The 18349-nt window shown below is 54.1% G+C and overlaps 1 protein-coding gene across 7 annotated transcripts in view; it reads right to left on the bottom strand.

The window, feature by feature from the left end:
• The window catches only part of LOXL2 (lysyl oxidase like 2), an 88262-nt gene that overhangs the window by 18790 nt on the left and 51123 nt on the right, over positions 1-18349 (bottom strand). For 5 of the 7 annotated variants that reach the window (XM_073892615.1, XM_073892618.1, XM_073892619.1 and 2 more), the window contains 3 exons: positions 14084-14306; positions 10466-10670; positions 3696-3847 (listed from right to left, as the gene is read on the bottom strand). In XM_073892615.1, coding sequence (XP_073748716.1) covers positions 3696-3847; positions 10466-10670; positions 14084-14306 — 580 coding nt within the window. The remainder of the gene's footprint in view (positions 1-3695; positions 3848-10465; positions 10671-14083; positions 14307-18349) is intronic. The other 2 variants (XM_073892616.1, XM_025873831.2) reach the window with 2 other exon arrangements.

The raw sequence follows: 18349 nt of genomic DNA, 5'->3' as shown, positions 1-18349 counted from the left end.
TATTTTATTTTATTTATTTTATTTTATTTTATTTTATTTTATTTTATTTTATTTTATTTTATTTTATTTTATTTTATATTTTATTTTATTTTATTTTATCAATTTTATTATTTGTGCCCTGCCTTATTGACTGCACCAGGGGTGGTGGATGGTTCCTCCTGCGGCCCCCTTCATGGGCACCACCGCCTGAAAACTGACTTCATTTTGTCATCTCGAGGCCAATGAACTATGAAGATGGGGGAGCCGGAAGAACCCCGTTCTCACTCTGTCCTGCTACCAGAGAGCAGGGGGGCTCCCAAGTTTAAATCTTGGTGTGAAGGGCTCCCTTTAGGAGGTTCCAGAGGACTCTCTCCCTTGTCCATCTCTGCCTGTGCAGCCCGCCCAAAGCTGGCTGGCCATGTGGCAGCATCCCTGTCCCACAACCTAAAGCCACGGGAAGCCTCGGAGGCTCTGGCTGAGGGTCGTGGCTGCACGTTGGCTCTGGGGTAAGGAAACCACGCGGTTACCAGTGGTGAGCTGGGGCCTCTCTTTGAAGCCCTTCCCGAGGCTCCGAGCTGCTGCTGTGATTCTCCAAGGCTAACTAGGCCTGGAGCAGCCTCTGTGACAGGGACCAGGGTGCCACTGCTCTGGAAGGACTCTAGGCGCTTCAAGATGCATTGGGGGCCTTTTCGCATTTTCTTTTTTTTCTTTTTTTTTTTTTCATGAGTAATGTTTCTTTTTTTTTTTAAGATTTATTTATTATTTATTTTGAGAGAGTGAGAATGAGAGAGAGAGAGCACATGAGAGGGGGGAGGATCAGAGGGAGAAGCAGACTCCCTGCTGAGCAGGGAGCCCGATGCAGGACTCGATCCCGGGACTCCAGGATCATGACCTGAGCCGAAGGCAGTCGCCCAACCAACTGAGCCACCCAGGCACCCTCGCATTTTCTAGAGAGGACTAGAGGAAGGAAGAGGCCAGCCATGAAGCTCTAACATGGCGCAGGACATAGCCCTCCATGCCCCAGGCCCCACTCCGAGGCGCCAGCATTCTGGAAACAGCCTGGCGCACTAACTACAGGTGCTCTGACATCACCAGCACTGGCAGAACCCCAAAAGGCCTCGGGTCAGCCAGCAGCCTCTGGCCCTCACCCCTCGGCCTCATCACCCAGTGAGGATGCCAGGGAAGGTCAATCATCCTCAAAAGAACCCTGGCATTTCCCTTTTCTTACTCCTTTGGTTCTCAAGGGTGGCAGCCTGGGGTTTGAAAGAAGGCAGCGGCATTCTCTTGAGTGTCAACAGGGAAAGCCAAACACTTCCGGCCAGTGGAGTCCAGCAAGGCTGCATCATGGTTTGATAAGGTTGTGGTTAACCAGGCCCACACCTATTTTGGGAGGTGAGTGGGGAGGAGGTGAGGGAACACGACCCAGATGTCAGCCTGAAAGGAAGCATGGGCATCTTCCAACTCACATTCCACACACGGGCTTGGTCCCGCTAGCCAGGCCAGGCCAGGGGAGGCCCGCGGCTCAGAGGTGGGCAGGAGGCCAGCAAGGTGGTCGCCCGGTAACCCCACTGGACATTCCCAGAGCCTCCCGGGCTCGGCTCCTCCCCGCCAGCAGCAAGCAGAATGAGGCTTTGCCCCCCGGTTCCAAGTCCGTGGTCTTTAGTAGCCATTCAAGAGAAAAGTCAATTTCCTAACGAAGGGGGTGGCAGAGAAGCCAGGGAAATCATCGCTCTCACTTCCTTATTTTCAGAGGAGTAAACTCAAGCCTCAAAGAAATTAAATAAGGAATCACCCAGTGAGTGATGGTGAACTGACTTGTGTCCCCATGAAATTCCTGTGCTGACGCCCTAAGCCCTAATATGGCTGTATCTGGAGAAAGTGTGTTTCAAGACGTAATTAAGGTTAAATGATGTCCTAAGGGTGGGCCCCGTGCAATATGACGGGTGTCCTCACAAGACGAGGAAGAGACACTGGGGATGCATATGCAGAGGCCACGTGAGGACACACGAGAAGGCGACCATCTGCAAGCCGAGGAGAGAGGCCTCGGGAGAAGCCAGCCCTGTCGTCACTTTGATCTTGGATTTCTAGCCCCTCGAACTGTGAGGACAAACATTTTATCTGTGGAAGTCTCTCAGTCTGTGGTGTTTTGCTATGGCAGCCCCGGCAAACTAACACAGTGATAACAGCTGGGAGTCTGGATGGTTCTGCCTGGCATGGTTGCCCATGCCCGTGGGAGCCCCAGCCATGCCACGTGACAGGCTGGCCTGCTGCAGTGGCGACACAACCTGTATGGCCCGTGGGACTTTCCTTCACAGGTGACCTTGCCCATTTCTTCCAGGGGGATGGCAAGCAGGTGTAAAACTCCCCCACACCTCCTGTGTGAGCTCAGGGAACACCTGCCAGAGCCTGGAGGGCCCAAGCAAGGGTAAGGCCCTTGGTGCTGGAAGTGTGGTCCTGCCACTGGCATCACCGAGCACATAGCCTGGCTCAGCCATCCCAACCACAAAACCCATCTGGAAAACATTACTTTCTTTGGCTTACGTCTTTCACTTGGGTTGAAAACCTCACTCCACCCTCCTCCAGTCAGCCTGAAGTGAAGGCTGCCACAGCATGCCAGGACCCGTGGCTTGTCACCTTCCATAGCTCTGTACAGCTATCTTGCAATGCTGCCAGACAATTAGAGATGGCAAGCCTTCCCCGCAGCTGGGGGCTTGCGGCCCATGCTCCTACTCACCCACAGGCAAATGCACGGCTTGGCTGAGGGCTGCTGGGGTCCCATTTTGGGTCCCATTTTGGGTCCCATCGGGCGGTGAATTGTGCAACACATGTTGTGGCTGACCAGTTGGGCATGCCGGTGCCAAGGTCAAGAATCATTGTCAAAGGAAGAACCCAACTGGGGAGCCATCCTGCACCCTGATGTGTCTGCAGCTGCTCATTTTTAAAATAAGCACTTAAGAAACTCTTCCAACATGCCAGCCGGGTAGTAGATGATGCAGAGGACCCAACCAAATACATGGGATAGTGAAGGGCAATCTGAATAGGGGCAACCCCTTTGGGTCCCCTCCCTCCCTGGGAGATTTGTACTATCACTTTGCTATCACTCAATAAACCTTGCAAAAAAAAAAAAAAAAAGAGCAATGAACAGGATGTATTGGGCCTTTCTGTAGGACTGGATAGACCGAGAGGAATTCATCTTGGCTCCCCCTGTGGGAAAGATCACCCAAGCCAGGAGACACGATGTAGGTTTCTAGAGACTCCATCTCAGAAGAGGAAGGGTGTGCCTCTGGTATAATGCTGTTAAGGTTCCCCTTTCTTTCCCTCTGGTTACCAAAACACAGTTTTCTGTCCCAAAATATTGTCTGTATTGTGCTTACCCTTGTGTAGCTTGTAGACCTGCTGCCGATGTAGTTCCCCTGGGTCCTTGGACAGGGACCATGCCAAGGGTGTCACACGTGCTACGGACCTTGAGTCCCTTACAGAAAGGACTGGGTCGCGATCACACCACAAGTCCAGTCCCCCCGCAGGGTGCCACTAAGGACAGTGTGCCTATCCATGCATTTTCTCACTTGGCATGCTTAATGAATGTGAGGCGACAATGTCATTAACAGTGACAGCAGTGGAGCCCTCGAACACCACCTGTTAGAACCCTTGAGCGTGAGGCCACCTGGCCCGTACTTTCTGGGACTCAGTGACTGAAAGAGAACACAGCCCCTCACCTTCTTCTGGAAGCCCATGGCAGGGATGTTACATCTCACGCCAGCATCTTCCTCGTGGTTGCAGCCCAGAGACTCGGCATTGAATTTGCAGTCTATAATGGACTTCTCATTCCCGGTGCACTCGATTTCATTGAGGTGGATGGGTCCTATCCCTGGAGGAGGAAAACAAACAGGTACTATTGACAGTTTCTGAAGGTAAGTTTCTGGAGTGGGCAAGAAAGTCCTAGACAGTAAGAACGTGTTTCTCCCACCCCCAAAACTCTTCCAAACTGCATCCCATAACCAGCTCAAGGTTCCAGGCCTCCTCTCCTGGAGAGGAGAGAATTGCTTTTTGTCTTGGGATTCACTTCTCCCCTAAAAGCAAATCAAATGTGCTGCAAACTTCTTGTGTGACCTTGGCCGACCACTCAGCCTCTCTGAATATTGGTTTTCTTCCCTGAATAAAGGAGTTGGACGAGAAGACATCGAAGTTCCCTCTTCAACTTTAATACTCTGTGCATTTTGAACCCAAAAGGGGTGACTATCCCTATAGAATCAGAGTTCCTGCAGGAGAGTGATGGCACACTCAAACTGGATGACTTGAACATAGTTAAGAAAAAAGGATTTTGAAAATAAAGGTAGGGGGCGCCTAGGTGGCTCATTCAGTTAAGCAGCTGACTCTTGATTTCAGCTCAGGTCAAGATCTCAGGGTCCTGGGATCGAACCCCACATCGAGCTCCATGCTCAGCAGAGAGTCTGCTTGAGGAGTCTCTCCCTCTCTCTCTGCCCCTACCCCACTCGCTCTCCCTCTCTAAAGTAAATAAATAAATCTTTTTAAAAAAGATAATAAAGGTACGGACAGAGTGTAGGGAAATTACAGAATCACAACGGACAGTCCAACACTCAGAGGCTAATGAGAGTGGGACACAGAAATGGCCCCTAGGCCAGCAGGAGTGAGGGCAGGATGCTAGTGTCTGACTCAGGAAAGCAAAGAATGTATGTGGAAAGGGCACCTGTTAAGAGCCATTACCCCTTTGGGGCGCCTGGGTGGCTCAGTTGGTGAAGCGACTGCCCTCGGCTCAGGTCAGGATCCTGGAGTCCCGGGATCAAGTCCCGCATCGGGCTCCCTGCTTGGCGGGGAGTCTGCTTCTCCCTCTGACCCTCCCCCGTCTCACGTGCTTTCTCTCTCTCTCAAATAAATAAATAAATAAAATCTTAAAAAAAAAAAAAAAGAGCCATTATTCCTGGTCCAGGAGGGACACAGCGGCCTGCAGGGACCCTGTAGGGGGAAGAGATACCTGGCCTCCCTCCTCTCCCCAGCCCATCTCCTGCCAGTGCTCCCTGCTGGGGCAGAGAGGGCAAATCATCTGGCAAATGACCGATGGTGAACATGCAGGGAAGCTGTCACATGCACCCAGATAACCAAGGGGAGCCCCCCACTGCTGGGGAAGGAGAATCCCCAACCTGACCCTGTTGGCTCAGCTCAGCTCAGCTCACAGGGCTACCTCCCCTCTGTCTAGCCCATCAAAGTCCAGTTCTCTCTGGGAGCTCTGGGCTGCACTGACTCCCACTTTGGTCCCCACCCTGCCTGGGATCACCTCTCTTTTCCTGATCCTCACTCACCATCCTCCTTTCACTCGGGTCCTGCCCCTCAACACTCAGACACCTCCCATCTTACGGCCGCCCTCCCCTGAGCCCACCCTCTGCCTGTCACTTTAGTCTCCATCCGAGTGAACTTCTTGGAAAAGTTGTCTCTTTTGTCCCCTTTACTTCCCCGGCCAGCAGAACAACCATCTCCCACCCGCTTCTCTGCCAGCCCTCTCCATCCTGGGAAGTGGAGTCCATCCGGCCTGATGTTCTCACCAGAACCCAGAGGTCACCTCTGGTAACCCCTCTTCCTCTGTGGTTGACAAGGAATCCAACACCACATCTGTTCACTCCCCTAAATCTGGGTGCTTTGCATTTCTGCTGTCATGACCCTCATCGAATTCTGTCTTCTCCCGTTTGGACAAATGCAATAGCCTCTAGGCTCCGTCCTGCTTGCTCATTCTAAAATATTTGCCGCAGGGCAGCCCACGAGTGCTGTTAATGCATACTGAATCAAGTCACTCCCCATCTTAAGTCCCTGAAACGGCTTCTCACTGCATCGAAGGGTAAAATCCACAATCCCCAAGTGGCCTGTTAGGCACAACCTGGCCTCTCACTTAGCGTTCCAGCTCTGTCCGCTGCCACATCACCTATTATTTGGCTGCTTGACTGAGCTTTTCCCCTGCCTGGACCCTCTGCCTGGCCCATCTTCCTCCCCTCCTCACCAGCTAACTCTCACTGATCCTTCAGGGCTCGGCTTTGACCACTTCCTTAGAGAAGCCTTTCTGATTCCCGTCTAAGCTGGGCCCCCTCGTGTGGCCTCCCATCGAGACTCAGGTGGTTGTCTGTTCCGTGTCTGCTTCCCCACTGGGTTGGAGGCCCCACAAGGGGAGGCGTCATGTCTGTGTTCCTTCTGTGATTTCCGTTGTGGAGGTTTCCAGAGACACCCGGTATCTAGGCTCACCGAGGCCAAAATTAACTTCCAGGAGCAACCTACGTTAGTAAGTGAGAGCCAAGTTTCCCTTTCCTTGGAAATTCACAAATTCAATTCACAAACAGTAAAGCTTCCAATTCCTTGGAATTTTATAAAATTGATTAAAACACAGTGACTATGGCTGGAAGCATCCAAGGACTCAGAGTGGAGAGGCTATGACAGCACAGGCCCCGAACAGAATCCTCGAGGCAAGCAGGGGCCACAGCTCAGGGATTCGGGGGGACACAGAAACAGGCAGCAACCTTGGACCTGCGTATCTGATGCAGGGCTTGTTTGACGACTGTCAGAAGGATGACGATGGCAACGGTGACACATATTTCCTGAGTGCTTACTATGCGCTGGATTCTGTCCTATACACATGGCGTATATGAACTCATCAAATCATCACCAGTCAATACAATGAGGAAATGGGGGGCTGACGATGAAGTAACAGGCCTGATGGAGGAGCCAGGAGGCAAACCAGGCAGTCTGGCCCCACAGCGGGATTCCGCTGGGTTTCTGGAGCCATCAGGAGAGAAAAGCCCCGTGTGCTGGACGGGAGCAGAAGGTTGCTCTTCAAAAGAGCGGAGGGTTTGGAAGCACCCATGTTCTTCATCTGGGGATGTTCTCTCTGCCTCCTGAACACCTTCTCCTTTTGCTGACCTAGCTAGAGGCCCACCTCCAAGGAACATCTCAAAGCCTTCCTCCAGCTCGGCTCCGCTTGACACCACCTCACCCCCACCTGCAGCATTTTCTGTTGACACCTCTCCCTGGGAGGCGAGAAGAGACTGGAGATGGCCTGCGTCTCCTTGGGAAGTGATGGGAGCTTTCTGAGCCCCACCTCCCTCATCTATCAAAGGCAATAATAACATCTCTCCAGCAGGGTGGGGATTATGAGAAACGAGTGACCCCACGGATGGCCGGTTACCAGGGGCTCAGGAAATGGCAAATAGTATCAGTATCACTTCTCATATCACCCCTCTGAGTGCAGGTTATCTTTGAGGGAGGTTATTTCTAGTTTTCCCCACTTGACGTGAGCTGCCGGGGAGCAAAAACCATTACCATAAATGTTTGTGGAATAAATGAATTCTCCATTCCAGGGCCCAGCCCAAACAGTCTTCAATGAACGCTTATGAATCACTGGCCTACAGGACTGGCCAGGGGAGGAAAGGTTTATGCAAGAGCCTAACGTGCTTTAGACTCCAGCTAACAACTGGTTGTCTCCTGCCAGCCTCCCTTGCATAAATGCCCACGGTGCTCTCAGACATCTGAGGGTGGGGCCCCAGAGGGCGGGCCCCATGTTCCTGAAGCACACACATTCGTGGCACAGAGATGGGAGAACCAGTGTTTCTCACCCTCTTCCCGTACTCCCGAGCTCTGCAGGGTGGGCGCTGTCCCTGAAGGCCCCTGGCCTGGGTATACAGCAGAGCATGCCCAGCCATGTCTGTGGGCTCCTGGCTCCTTCTGTTGACCTGGGCCTGACCCTGCATCCTGACTCCCAGCATTCGCCTGCTCCGGGGTTCTGGACTGACCCCTGAATTGCTCCTCCTCACGATGCCTTCCCCACCTGCACTTTGGCTCTGCTCTTCCCCCAGGTAACAAGCCCTGGCCAAGGGGACCACAGGCCAGGGGCAGAAGCAGGGCACAGCGGAGAAGCCTAACCCCCTGGAGCGATGTCATGGACTCTAGACCCACAGTTAACTCTGCCGGTTACAATCACATTTTTTAAGAGGGCAGTAGAATACAGTAGGACATAGGGTTTTGTATGTCGTAGAGGTAAGCACTGTTTCCGGAAACTTCTGTTTCAGCTTTATGTGCATGGCCTGTCCCATCACATGTACTTCTGCTTGGGCATTTCAGGCAAAAGGCTTTTAAAGACACTGCTCTAGAGCTGCCCTGACCAATACAGCCACTGGCCACACTGAGCACTTGGACCGTGGCCAGTCCACACTGAGATGTGCTCTGAGTATAAGGCACACCTTAGATTCAAGACTCGGTACGCAAAATGTACACTCTCTCATTAATATCATTTATATTGATTACATGTTGAAATCATCATATTTGGGATATATTGGATTAAGGGAAATACATTATCAAAATTAATTTGTTTCTTTCTATGAGACAATTTAAAATTACTTACATGGCTCCCATTATATTTCTGTTGGACAGCTAAGGTGTAGAGCGCTGACACTTCTTTACCAAGTGTTTATTCAGCTGATCCTACTTACACAAGTGGAACTCATTCATTCATGTATTCATTCTTCGTAACATGAACAGCCTAGAGCACTATGAGCTGGGTACAGACTCAGCACTAGGGGCACAGAGGTGAAGGACACAGGCCCTCCCCTCATGCAGCACTGGGTCTTGGGGGGAGGTGGACATGGAAACAGACAGCTGGAGTCCAGATGTGTGCAAGGGGTCCGGGGAACACAAAGCACAAAAGTGCCTGATTCCGACCTAACAGCTATCCTGGTGATAACAGCAGGTCTCAGAGAATCTCAGGAGGCTGGGGCCATACAAACCCTGAAATCTGACTCCAGTGTAGAATCTGAAACCCTGGCTTTTGCTCAAGGTCACTGGGCAAGGAGGTGGCAGGGCTGGGACTAGGACTTAGACTGCTCACCTCTTGGTTCCTGCCTTTCACACCCAAACTCCGGGTGTGGTCACTTGGTCCACCAGCCAGAGCCAGGACTGAACTGACCCCGTCTGCTCCGTGATTTGACACTGACTGTGGACTTTTCCCTTCCTGCCTACCAGAACTGACCTGCCCAGAGTGCTGGGAGATCATAAATCATTCAGTGGTTCTTTCAAGGACAGCATCAAAAATGCCAACTGTCTCTTTCTTGCAGAGTTCTGCAGGTCCCTGGAAACCTGTGGCTGCTCTGGGCAGTGAAATAACTAGGTCAAATAGCACCCGCCCATGAGGGATGGGATGCTTATGTCATCCAGGCTTATTTGTTCCACAGAATGAGCGGGCTTTGTCCTGCAGGCCTTGGGAAAGCACAAACCAACACATCAGCCAATCAGTGACATGGACTGTGGGGGTACAGGCCATCCGAGGGAACTCCAAAGAGCTCACCATGACCAGGGAAGAAGAGGACTGGCCTGCGGTATAACCAAAGCTTCTATGTGGCACGAAGCAACGTTAGAGGCCAGCCTAGACCCCTAACCTTCAGTGCACGCCCAGGAAGCTCGCAGGATTGCAGAATTGGGGTAGAGACGTTCTGAATGTGCGGGGGGCCTGGGAGATGGTGGACATACTGGGAGAAGCCCAAATTTGGGAGCTGATGACTTGGGTTTCAGATTTTCTCCCCCACTAACCATGGGGGTGACCACAGGCTTGTCTTCCCACACCTCCATGCCTCGGTGTTGGACTAGATGAACTGAGGTCCTCTCCAGCGGGGCATCTGTGATCCCAGGGCTCTCTCTCCAGTCCACTGGGCTGTTACTTACTCCAGGCTGTGACCAATGACCTCACCACATTCCTCTCTGTGGGGCGATGGCCCTCCGTCTGGCAGTATGGACACATCCTCTCCCCCCAGGACAGGGCGCCCCACCCTCCTTGTCAGAAAGGGAAGCTGTCGTGTCCTCATGTCACATGTGTATCTTGTTCTCAACGGAATGACCCGCTTGAAAGCCTCTTACACTTTTGTTCTCTGCTTAGATGAAAGATTTGGGCAGGACACTTAATAAAAACCAGGCCCCTTCTCGTTAGCATCATGTGACATCCGGAGAGGGGCATTCCTGTTCCTAGTCTCTGGTGGCAGGGAGAGAAAGTTTGTGGTGCTACACCCGAGTGGGAAAGTAAGATGACCTTTGAAATTCTTGTGTGCCTGGGATGGGCCACGGCCGGAGGAATTCTGAGATCCTGTCCTGGAGGAAGGGCCTGAGAATTCCAACTTTCTCAGTGGGACTGGGGAGCACTGGGTTGTGAGCTGGGAGACCTCCACTAGGGTCTTCATTGGCTGCTAATATGTTGTCTCACCTTGGTTATTCACTTCTTTCTCTGGGCCTCAGCTTCCAAATTCATAAAATGGGGGCTCAGTGTTCCCTAAGCCTTTGCAGCTCTGACTGCTGGGAGAGGTCCGGCATTCTCAAACAGAGTGGCAGCCGCGGGTGGGAGCAGGCAAAGCAGGAAGACCCCGCAAAGCCCGAAGCCAGCCCACCTGGGCTGGGCCCCCCATGCCGTGCTCCCTGTGAAGAGGCCACAGAACGCCTCCCCAGTCCTTACCTTGCCCCAGCTGGGAGCCAGTGATGGCTTCTCTGGCACTCCCAAAGCCCAGCTCTCTGCAGACAACGCTGGCAGACACCAGGTCCCACTTGTCGTCACAGACGGTACCCCATTCTCCGTTCTTGAGCACCTCCACTCGGCCCTCCCCGATGTTGGCACCACCTCTCAACCGCACCAGGGGTTGCTGAAGAGACACACGGTCCTGCTGAGTGCAAAAGCTGATGCACATTCGGCAGGTGGGCGCTGCCCTCTCCTCCCAGCCGCCTCCCTCTGCACCGAGGTGCCCGGGCTAGGAGCTGAAACTGTGCTGGAGTTGCGTGCATGGGGGGGGGGGGGGGGGGGGGTGCCCATGCTCGCTCTGCACCGTTGGCTCTCCGGGAGCTCCCGTCCTGGACTACGGAGGAGCCCACCGGGACCCTCATTCGATCGCCACCCGAACCCAGGCTTGGTCAGGGGCCTTACCACCAGCACTTCCCTCCATGGCCCCAGTGCAGAGCCTCCAGCTTTAGAGCTACCGAAAGCAGCTCCTACCCCCAAACTTGACAGATTCCAGACGGACCGGGATTCTACCTTGCTTAGAACCGAGCGCTCTAGTCTAGCCCTGCGGACTAGACTTCGGGGCACTGACGGTTACACTCCCGGTGAGCCTGCTCTGCAGGTGGGGAGAAGCAGGAGCGGGGAGACAGGGAGCTAACCAAGAAGGCCGGGGCTGAGACAATGGACCCTGCGCGGGGGTGGGGAGCCTGCTGTCTGTCCTGGGGCTGCGCGCATGCGCGGCCACTGTTCGGCTACCGCTAGCCCTGATTCTGCTCCAGGTCCAAATGAGCCCGGCTCTGCAGAAGAGGCAGCGCCCCTAGCTGTGCAGAGAGGGGATGCTTACAGTTTAACTGCCCCTCAGCGCTCACCGACAGCCTGGAAGCCCAAGCGCCTCGCAGGGTTTATTTAATCACACAGGGATAAAAGCCATACTCCACCAGGGCTTTGCCCCACTGGATCACATGTTACCAGAGGGGAGCTGGCTCACATGACTCCATCTGCCCACACACCCTGGTCTGCATCAACTTCCGTGCATGCGTGCGTGTGTGTGTGGTGGGGGCCGGGGGGGGTGTCGGGGCTCAGAAGGCTTCGAGGCTCTGAGTTACTGCTGATGCTCATTTGCTTCAACACAGAGGGAGTGGGCTGACTACGCAGCCGTTCTGTGTGTGCTGGATCAGACCAGAGTCATTGTTCCACTTGCGCCTCCGTGGTCCTCAGACCACACCCGCTGATGGCCCAGCCATGGTGGCCTGGCTGGAGGTGGTGTTTGTCGACATTCAGGTACACCTGCCACCTTGAGGGCCAAGGCGTCAGACTAGAACCCGTGTCTCCAGCCTCCAGCCAAGGTTCCCACTCGGCCACAGGGCTCTCGGCCACAGGGCTCTCGCCCACTGGCGGTGCCCCGTCGCTGCCGCCATGGCAGGGCAGGGCACAGTGATAGCACCCAGGCTTACAGGCCGTGGGGACTGCTCTGAGCCAGGCACTAGGGAGAGAAAAGGGACAGGGGCGTGTGCCGAACACCCAGAACCTTCTAGCTTTACAAAACAAACCAGACACCTGCTGGCTGCAGCCTGTTTGCAGTGGAGCTGTGCCCTCTCCCTTCCCCCACCGCTCGGCCCAAGCTGTCTAGCATGCGCAGCTGTGGCTTCCATGTTCTGGAAACTGCTCCTATGGGCTGGTGGGTGGGAACAGCACATGGGAAGCGGAAAGGGAGGGGGAGGAAAGGTGGCTGCTCATTTATGAGAGGGCAGACCATCCATGACCCAAGCTTGATGGAGGCAGAGTGCCAAAGATCCTCACCCCAGCCTGGCAGTGGCCGAGCAGAGTCAGCTGGCCCCGGAGGAAAGAAAGAAACCAAGGGAAAATGTGATGTAAGGCTTGCTCCCCTCCTCTTTTTTTTTTAAATTCCTTTGGCATGAACTCGATTCCTTTGCTTTAAACCACACAGCAAGAGGAATTCCAAAACAGTAGGGTCTGGAATTCTGGATGACACATGAGAAAAGCTCAGAGGCTCAGGCTGAGGCTGTAGGAAGGATCACATCATGTGTCAGGGGGGCAAGTGAGGGTGTGCGGGGGCTGTGGGGCTGGGGGGGAGGTGGCACTGTCCGGGGGTGTCTGTGTCACCTGGCTGCATGCATGTGCTGTGTGGTGGGCCTGTGCACTTTGGAGGCCCCTTGGCGACAAAGGGGGCAAGGATGGCTGCCTGCCGGAAGAGTCACAAAGGCACTCCAAAGAGTTCCCGTACCCCTTGGTTGATGGCTGGGCTCACAGCATTCATTTCACTCCTTTCACTGAAGGCTTTCTCTTTTGTGTAGATACACCACCCCCAGCCTGGGAGGGGGCACCCAACATGGTTTATCTGGCTCCTGTCGGGGTTTCTCTTTTCCTTCGGATGAGTGCTATCACCCCCCTCCCAAGAGCAGGTCCTTAGATGTTGATGGGGAGGGGAGATGGCAGAGGGGAAAGATGGGAGAGACTGGGAGAGAGGAAGGAGACACAGGATGAGGCTGCCATCACGGCCTTCCCCCCCCACCTCCCCGCTGCCGATGTGGTCAGAGCTGACTCGGAACTCACCCCTGCCCAGGTGAGCATGGAGCTGTTATCTGGCACGGGGGACCATTCCCTCATAGTGAGCAGCCGCCTTTCCTACCCCTCCTCCTCCTCCTCCCATGTGCTGTTTCCACCCACCAGTCCCATGTGAGCAGTTTCCAGAACATGCACATCACTGAGAACCTTTGGTGGCTATAGAAAAAAGAAGGGTAGGAAAAAGAAAAATGAATTGCCTCTTAATGATGCTCAAGGGAAGATAGAGGAGCACACTCTCCCTGTTTCGGAAGCCCCGTCAAGCCAGGACAGTTTGCTCGTCCTAAGAAATCGGACACTTGAAACAGGGCTGTTATTTATGTGAGCAGATGTACACTGGCATGTCTTGAGTGCACTCACACGCACACACGCGCACACGCAGGTGCTGCTTGCATACATGGAACGTGACTGAGGGCTACAGGTGACAGAGACATGGGAATGACGGGTTTTCCTTGTCTGTCTTGGTGAAAGCTTTTTAAAAATTTTTATCCTTTCTATTGCAGAACAAACCAAAACATGTTTGGAAACATTTGTAGCAGTGTTCATGTGCTTTTGGGAATCATACTGAATTTCCCACAAACTCCAGAACACTCCTCTCCTCGGGAAATGAAGCAGGACTCCCCACCCCTGCCTTTCGTGCCAGGCCAGCAGACAGAGCCTGTGGCAGTGGATAAGGAAGTGCTCTCCTCTCCTTGGTATCTGTCCTCCACGGAGGGGACTCTGGTCTCAGAGAGGAGCAGCAATGGTGTGAGGTCAGGTCGGGGTGCTGATGATTTGGGGCTGGGGCCCAGCGGCTCGGCGCACTCTAGAGGTGGCATCTCTGGGTGGGGCCGGCCCTGAAAGGCGTCCCACTACATTCCTGCCCTGTAGGAAAGTGGTCTGAGTTGGGGCCAGCTCTCCTCATTCTCTCCTGGGGGGGGGTCCCCGCCCGATCCCTGAACTGCCACCGTCCCCCCCACGCCCCGTGCCAAAGGGTCAGACCTCTGGCCGCGTCCTCACCTCTGGCTTGTAGGCTTTCCGGAATCTCGAGGGCCCGTCGGGGCTGAAGACCTGGCCAGGCACACAACTCACCACGGCTGGCAGCCCATTCTCACAGGTGACATTCTTCACGGGGTCCAGCAACACCTGAGTGCCGAGCTTGCAGCTGGAGATGTGGGCCTCTGTGCCTGTGCAGTCCATGGAGAAGGGCCAGTAGCGCTGTTTCTTCCGGGCCGCAAACATCCTGCAGGGGGCAAGGGGGCGGGTGACCAGGGCGTCATGGCGCCCACCCCTCATTCCTTCCACAACTGGGTACTGGGTACGGGACTGGCCGCTGTGCTGGCTTCTGGGGATCTGGTGGGGGAACGGAACAGGTACAGCCCGCGCATCTGGAGCTCAGCCCAGCTGAGTGGGCAGGCGCTCGCTGAGCACCATGCTGGGCGCTGGGGAACAGGGCTGGGAGGGCAGAGTGGCCTCCTTCCCCACCTCGCCCCCAGGCAGCTTATATGCTAGAAGAGGAAGGACTCGTAGTGAGATAACACTAAAGCCTATAAACGCAAAATGCAGAAAGGGGTCTAAAAGAGATAAGACCCCTGGTCCCAGGAAACCCTCAGTCCCAGGCAAACCAGAATGGTTGCTCACCCCAACATTTCAGATAATTTCAACATGATTGGCTGTGGTTTCTTCCCTGTGTCAACGAGCAGAACAAGGTGAATGTTAAACTCTCTCCCAACGACATACAGGATCAAAGGTGTGGATCCGATGAGAAGCAACAAAGAACAGTCTTAAATCACCCCATAGGCTGAATCAAAGTATAACTTGCTTGGAAATTAAAGTGGTCAGGACACTCGGCCACAGACCTTACCAAATCTTCACCTGGGAGCCAGTGAGGCTCACGGTGTCCCCGGAGCATAGCCTAAGGGAAGCTCTTAGCCTGTATCACGTGTGAAGTGTTCGTTTGTATGTGTTTTTGGAAGGCAGAATAAAGACCAAGGTGAGCCAAAATGTTTTCTAAAACAAGAACCAACGAATAAGTAAGGAACTGGTTAACGGAAAGGTTACTGTGCCTCGGTTTCCCCATCTCCAAATTAGAAGTGGTAATGGGATCTACTTGATAAAGATTGTTTATAATACTTGTGAAGCAGTTAAAACCACATACAGGAAGGGCTTCGTGTGTGTTTGTAGAAGCAGTGACAACTATCTTGGTTAAAGGAGACAAAGGGAAGAAGAGAAGGTAGGGCTCCCCAGGGTTGCCATCATGACTTCGGGGAGGAGCAGCGTTTGAGCTAGGCTCTGAATGATGGCGGGATTTGCAAAGGAGGAGGGCAGGGACGACACCCTGTCCCCTCATGCTGTCCCAGCTCTCTGGGGTCTGTGTGCTTGTCCCCGCTTGGCAGAACCAGTGAGATGCCCCAGACAGCCAGACAGTTATCGCCACCAGCTGCCCAGTGGACGGGCCTCCCAGGGCCGACTGGCCCAGAGCGGGGCAGAAGGGGGCGGGTCCTGTTTCGGCTGGTAGGGCAGGCCTGGAAGTTTCTGCTTTGTCTCGGAGTGAAGGGATGTGAACACAGAGGAAGGTGAACCCTACAGACACCGCCAATATCTTTCCTTAACCCCAAATTTCTACTGGTAATAATTCTAGTGTACTTATGCACCCAATGACAGAGACTCTTTGAAAAAAGGACTACCCTGGGAAATTCAGGATGTGTGCTCAACATCCCTGTAGCCTATAGTGAAGAACTTTGCAGGAGGGCCGTTAAGAATTCCAAGCACCACTGCCCCTCCCCACTTCCTGCATACAAGGCCCCTGCCCTTGGAAACACAACCTCCAGCTTGTTCCCCACCATACCCCCACCTCGGCCTGGAGAACACACCTGCCGGGGGGTGTCTCCAGCTTGTTCCTCAGGACACCCCCGCAATAAGCGAGAGAGCACACTCGGGGGAGATCAGCTGCACAAGGCCTGAAACAGCCTCTTGCTTCCAGGGTTCAGTGAACACTGGCCTTACCCAGCAACAGATGTACTGAGCTCTTAATATAGACCGAAGCGCCTACAGCAAACACAGATCTGCTCCTGCCTTTCCCAGACGGCCCTGCTTTCCTCTCGCATCAGCTCACAGGAATGCAGGGGGGCCCTCCACAGGCCTCCGCTATGCAGGCAGCGGCCCACCCCCTCCCCCAGTGATTCACCAGCGCCAGGTCCAGGGGGTGCAGACACGAGGAGGCGAGGCCATGGGGAGGATGCATGGACAGCCGGCCCCAGGCCTGCTGTTTGGAGAGCGACTGGAGTGAGGGGCAGCTTTGGGCCCAGGGGAAGCCTGCTGGAGAAAGAGGTGTCTAGGCCTATGGCAGGGTAGCAGGAAGAATCCTCGGCTGGGCCGCTGCAACTGAAGATGAAGAGTCCTCCTGGCTCTTCCCAGCCAAGGGAAAAGCCGGATTTGGTTAGGGATTCTGCCAGCTACTGTGTATGTCTATTCCAATGATGAATTCCAGCATTAGGGAAATAACCACAAGATGGGCTCAGGGATGCACTGGGCCCACTGTGAGATGGGCCTGAGCTAAAACTCCATTGACCACCTGACCTCCACAAGCCCCTCCTCTGACTGGAGGGCCACAGCGACCTGTGAGTCTCCCGGAAGCAGTGTATTTCAGAGTCTGTGTCCAGTCGTGCCGAAAGTTCTGGTTATTTCCTCTTCCCCAGTGCACACTTTGGTAAAAGGCCATAGGTCCCTTTTGGGGAAGGCTGGGAAATTGATTAACAGGGTGCATTTTTGGCAGTGTTATTGGGGTCTGTCCTCAAGGGGACCCAGCCTCCCCTTCATTCAAAGGGTCCTGGGTCTGTAACCTGGCTCGGGTCTGGGACTTGGAGGAGGGGTGTGACCCTCTGTGTTTATGATTCAGGTTCAAATTTTGTTCTCTCAGCCTAGATTTTCTGTTCCTCTAGAACAAGTAAGAATTCAGTAGGCTTCCTACCCATTTCACATCCAGGAACACCATGATCAACCAGCCCATGCCAAGGGTCTGAAGGAGTCAAGCTGTTCTGATCACTGCTTAGACTCTGCTGTCATTCGGGAACCACACCCACCCGGCCTTGGGAGGCTGAGTGCTGTCCCCTGGCCCCTCCGCCCTGGGATCCAGTCACCCCCCACTGCAGTTAGGAGGAGGTAATGGCCTACAGAGAGGGTACAGAGAAACGCCAGGGTTTCCCACACACATTTATTCCTCAGTCAGAGGGAAAGTGTGTCTTCTGGACCTTCCCAGGGTGGGTGAGGTCTCAGATGATAAATGCACTCCAACGTTCCAGTCTCCGTAAGCCTTTGAATCCCTTCCTCCGCATGAAACCAAGGAGAGCAGGCATTTCCATTTCACTCACGGTGGGCCACATTTTGGTCCATGTTTCAGCCAACCAACCAAATCATTAAAGCTCTTCCTAACTCCTGAGATGCAACATTAGATGCAGAATCCTCAGCTTAGTGAGCTCATATCAATAAATCAGTGTCAACATTGGGATCCTGCTCTAAGAAAAAAAAAAAAAAAGAGCACAAAATTGCTCCTGGCTCCAAGAATGGGGCCCTGAAGCTTCAGTTTCATTAGCTTCAAGGAGCATTCATGGTTCCCCAGGCCAGAGCAGAAGTCAGCTCATGGCAAAGAAGCCCTTGGTGGGGAAACTGACTCCACTCATGGTGACCCTGTGGGCGCAAGGACTCTGAGGGACAGGTGGGAACCACCTGGAGGGTGGGAGGTGGCGAGCTGAGAGGCTCTGATGAAGAGCTGCGGTCCCGGCCCTGGGGGTAACTGAGGCCCCTGACTGGCCACCAGACACACCAGTTAGCAGACAGAGCAAGGGGGAGAGGCCTCAGACACTGCCCAGGTGACTGTCTAAGGCTGCAAAGTTCCTTTGGACCTGGTGGATACTTGGAGATGGCTAACCCCACTCTAGACAGAATCACTTTGAAAACAATCTCCTTCCTAGGGTGAAGGGCCTCCCTGGGATTGAGGGATGTCAGCAACAGCAGGGACAGGCTGTGGGAAGGGTCAAAGGGAGCTGGGGCAAGACGCTACTGGAAGGCCCAGACTCAGGGACCATGCAGGGTGGCCCTCACTCGGCTCCCAGGCCTCTGCTGTTCCATAGCCTCTCAGCACGGCTCCCAGACCCCCTGTACCCAGGCCAGCCCGGCCCCAGCTCCCAGACTTAACAGCCACCTGTGGTGGGGGCCTGTGCCACGTAGCCAGGCCGTGCCTCTGGGATGGAGCAGAGCAGGAGCAGGGGCCGAAGGGGGCAGCGGTGT

The sequence above is a fragment of the Callorhinus ursinus genome, unplaced genomic scaffold (assembly GCF_003265705.2).
Source record: "Callorhinus ursinus isolate GAN/ISIS: 27379988/994484 unplaced genomic scaffold, GSC_fseal_2.0 scaffold4, whole genome shotgun sequence".
Taxonomy (NCBI): Eukaryota; Metazoa; Chordata; class Mammalia; order Carnivora; family Otariidae; genus Callorhinus; species Callorhinus ursinus.
The sequence above is the reverse complement of the archived record's forward strand: the minus strand, read 5'-3'. Positions and strand labels throughout refer to the sequence as shown.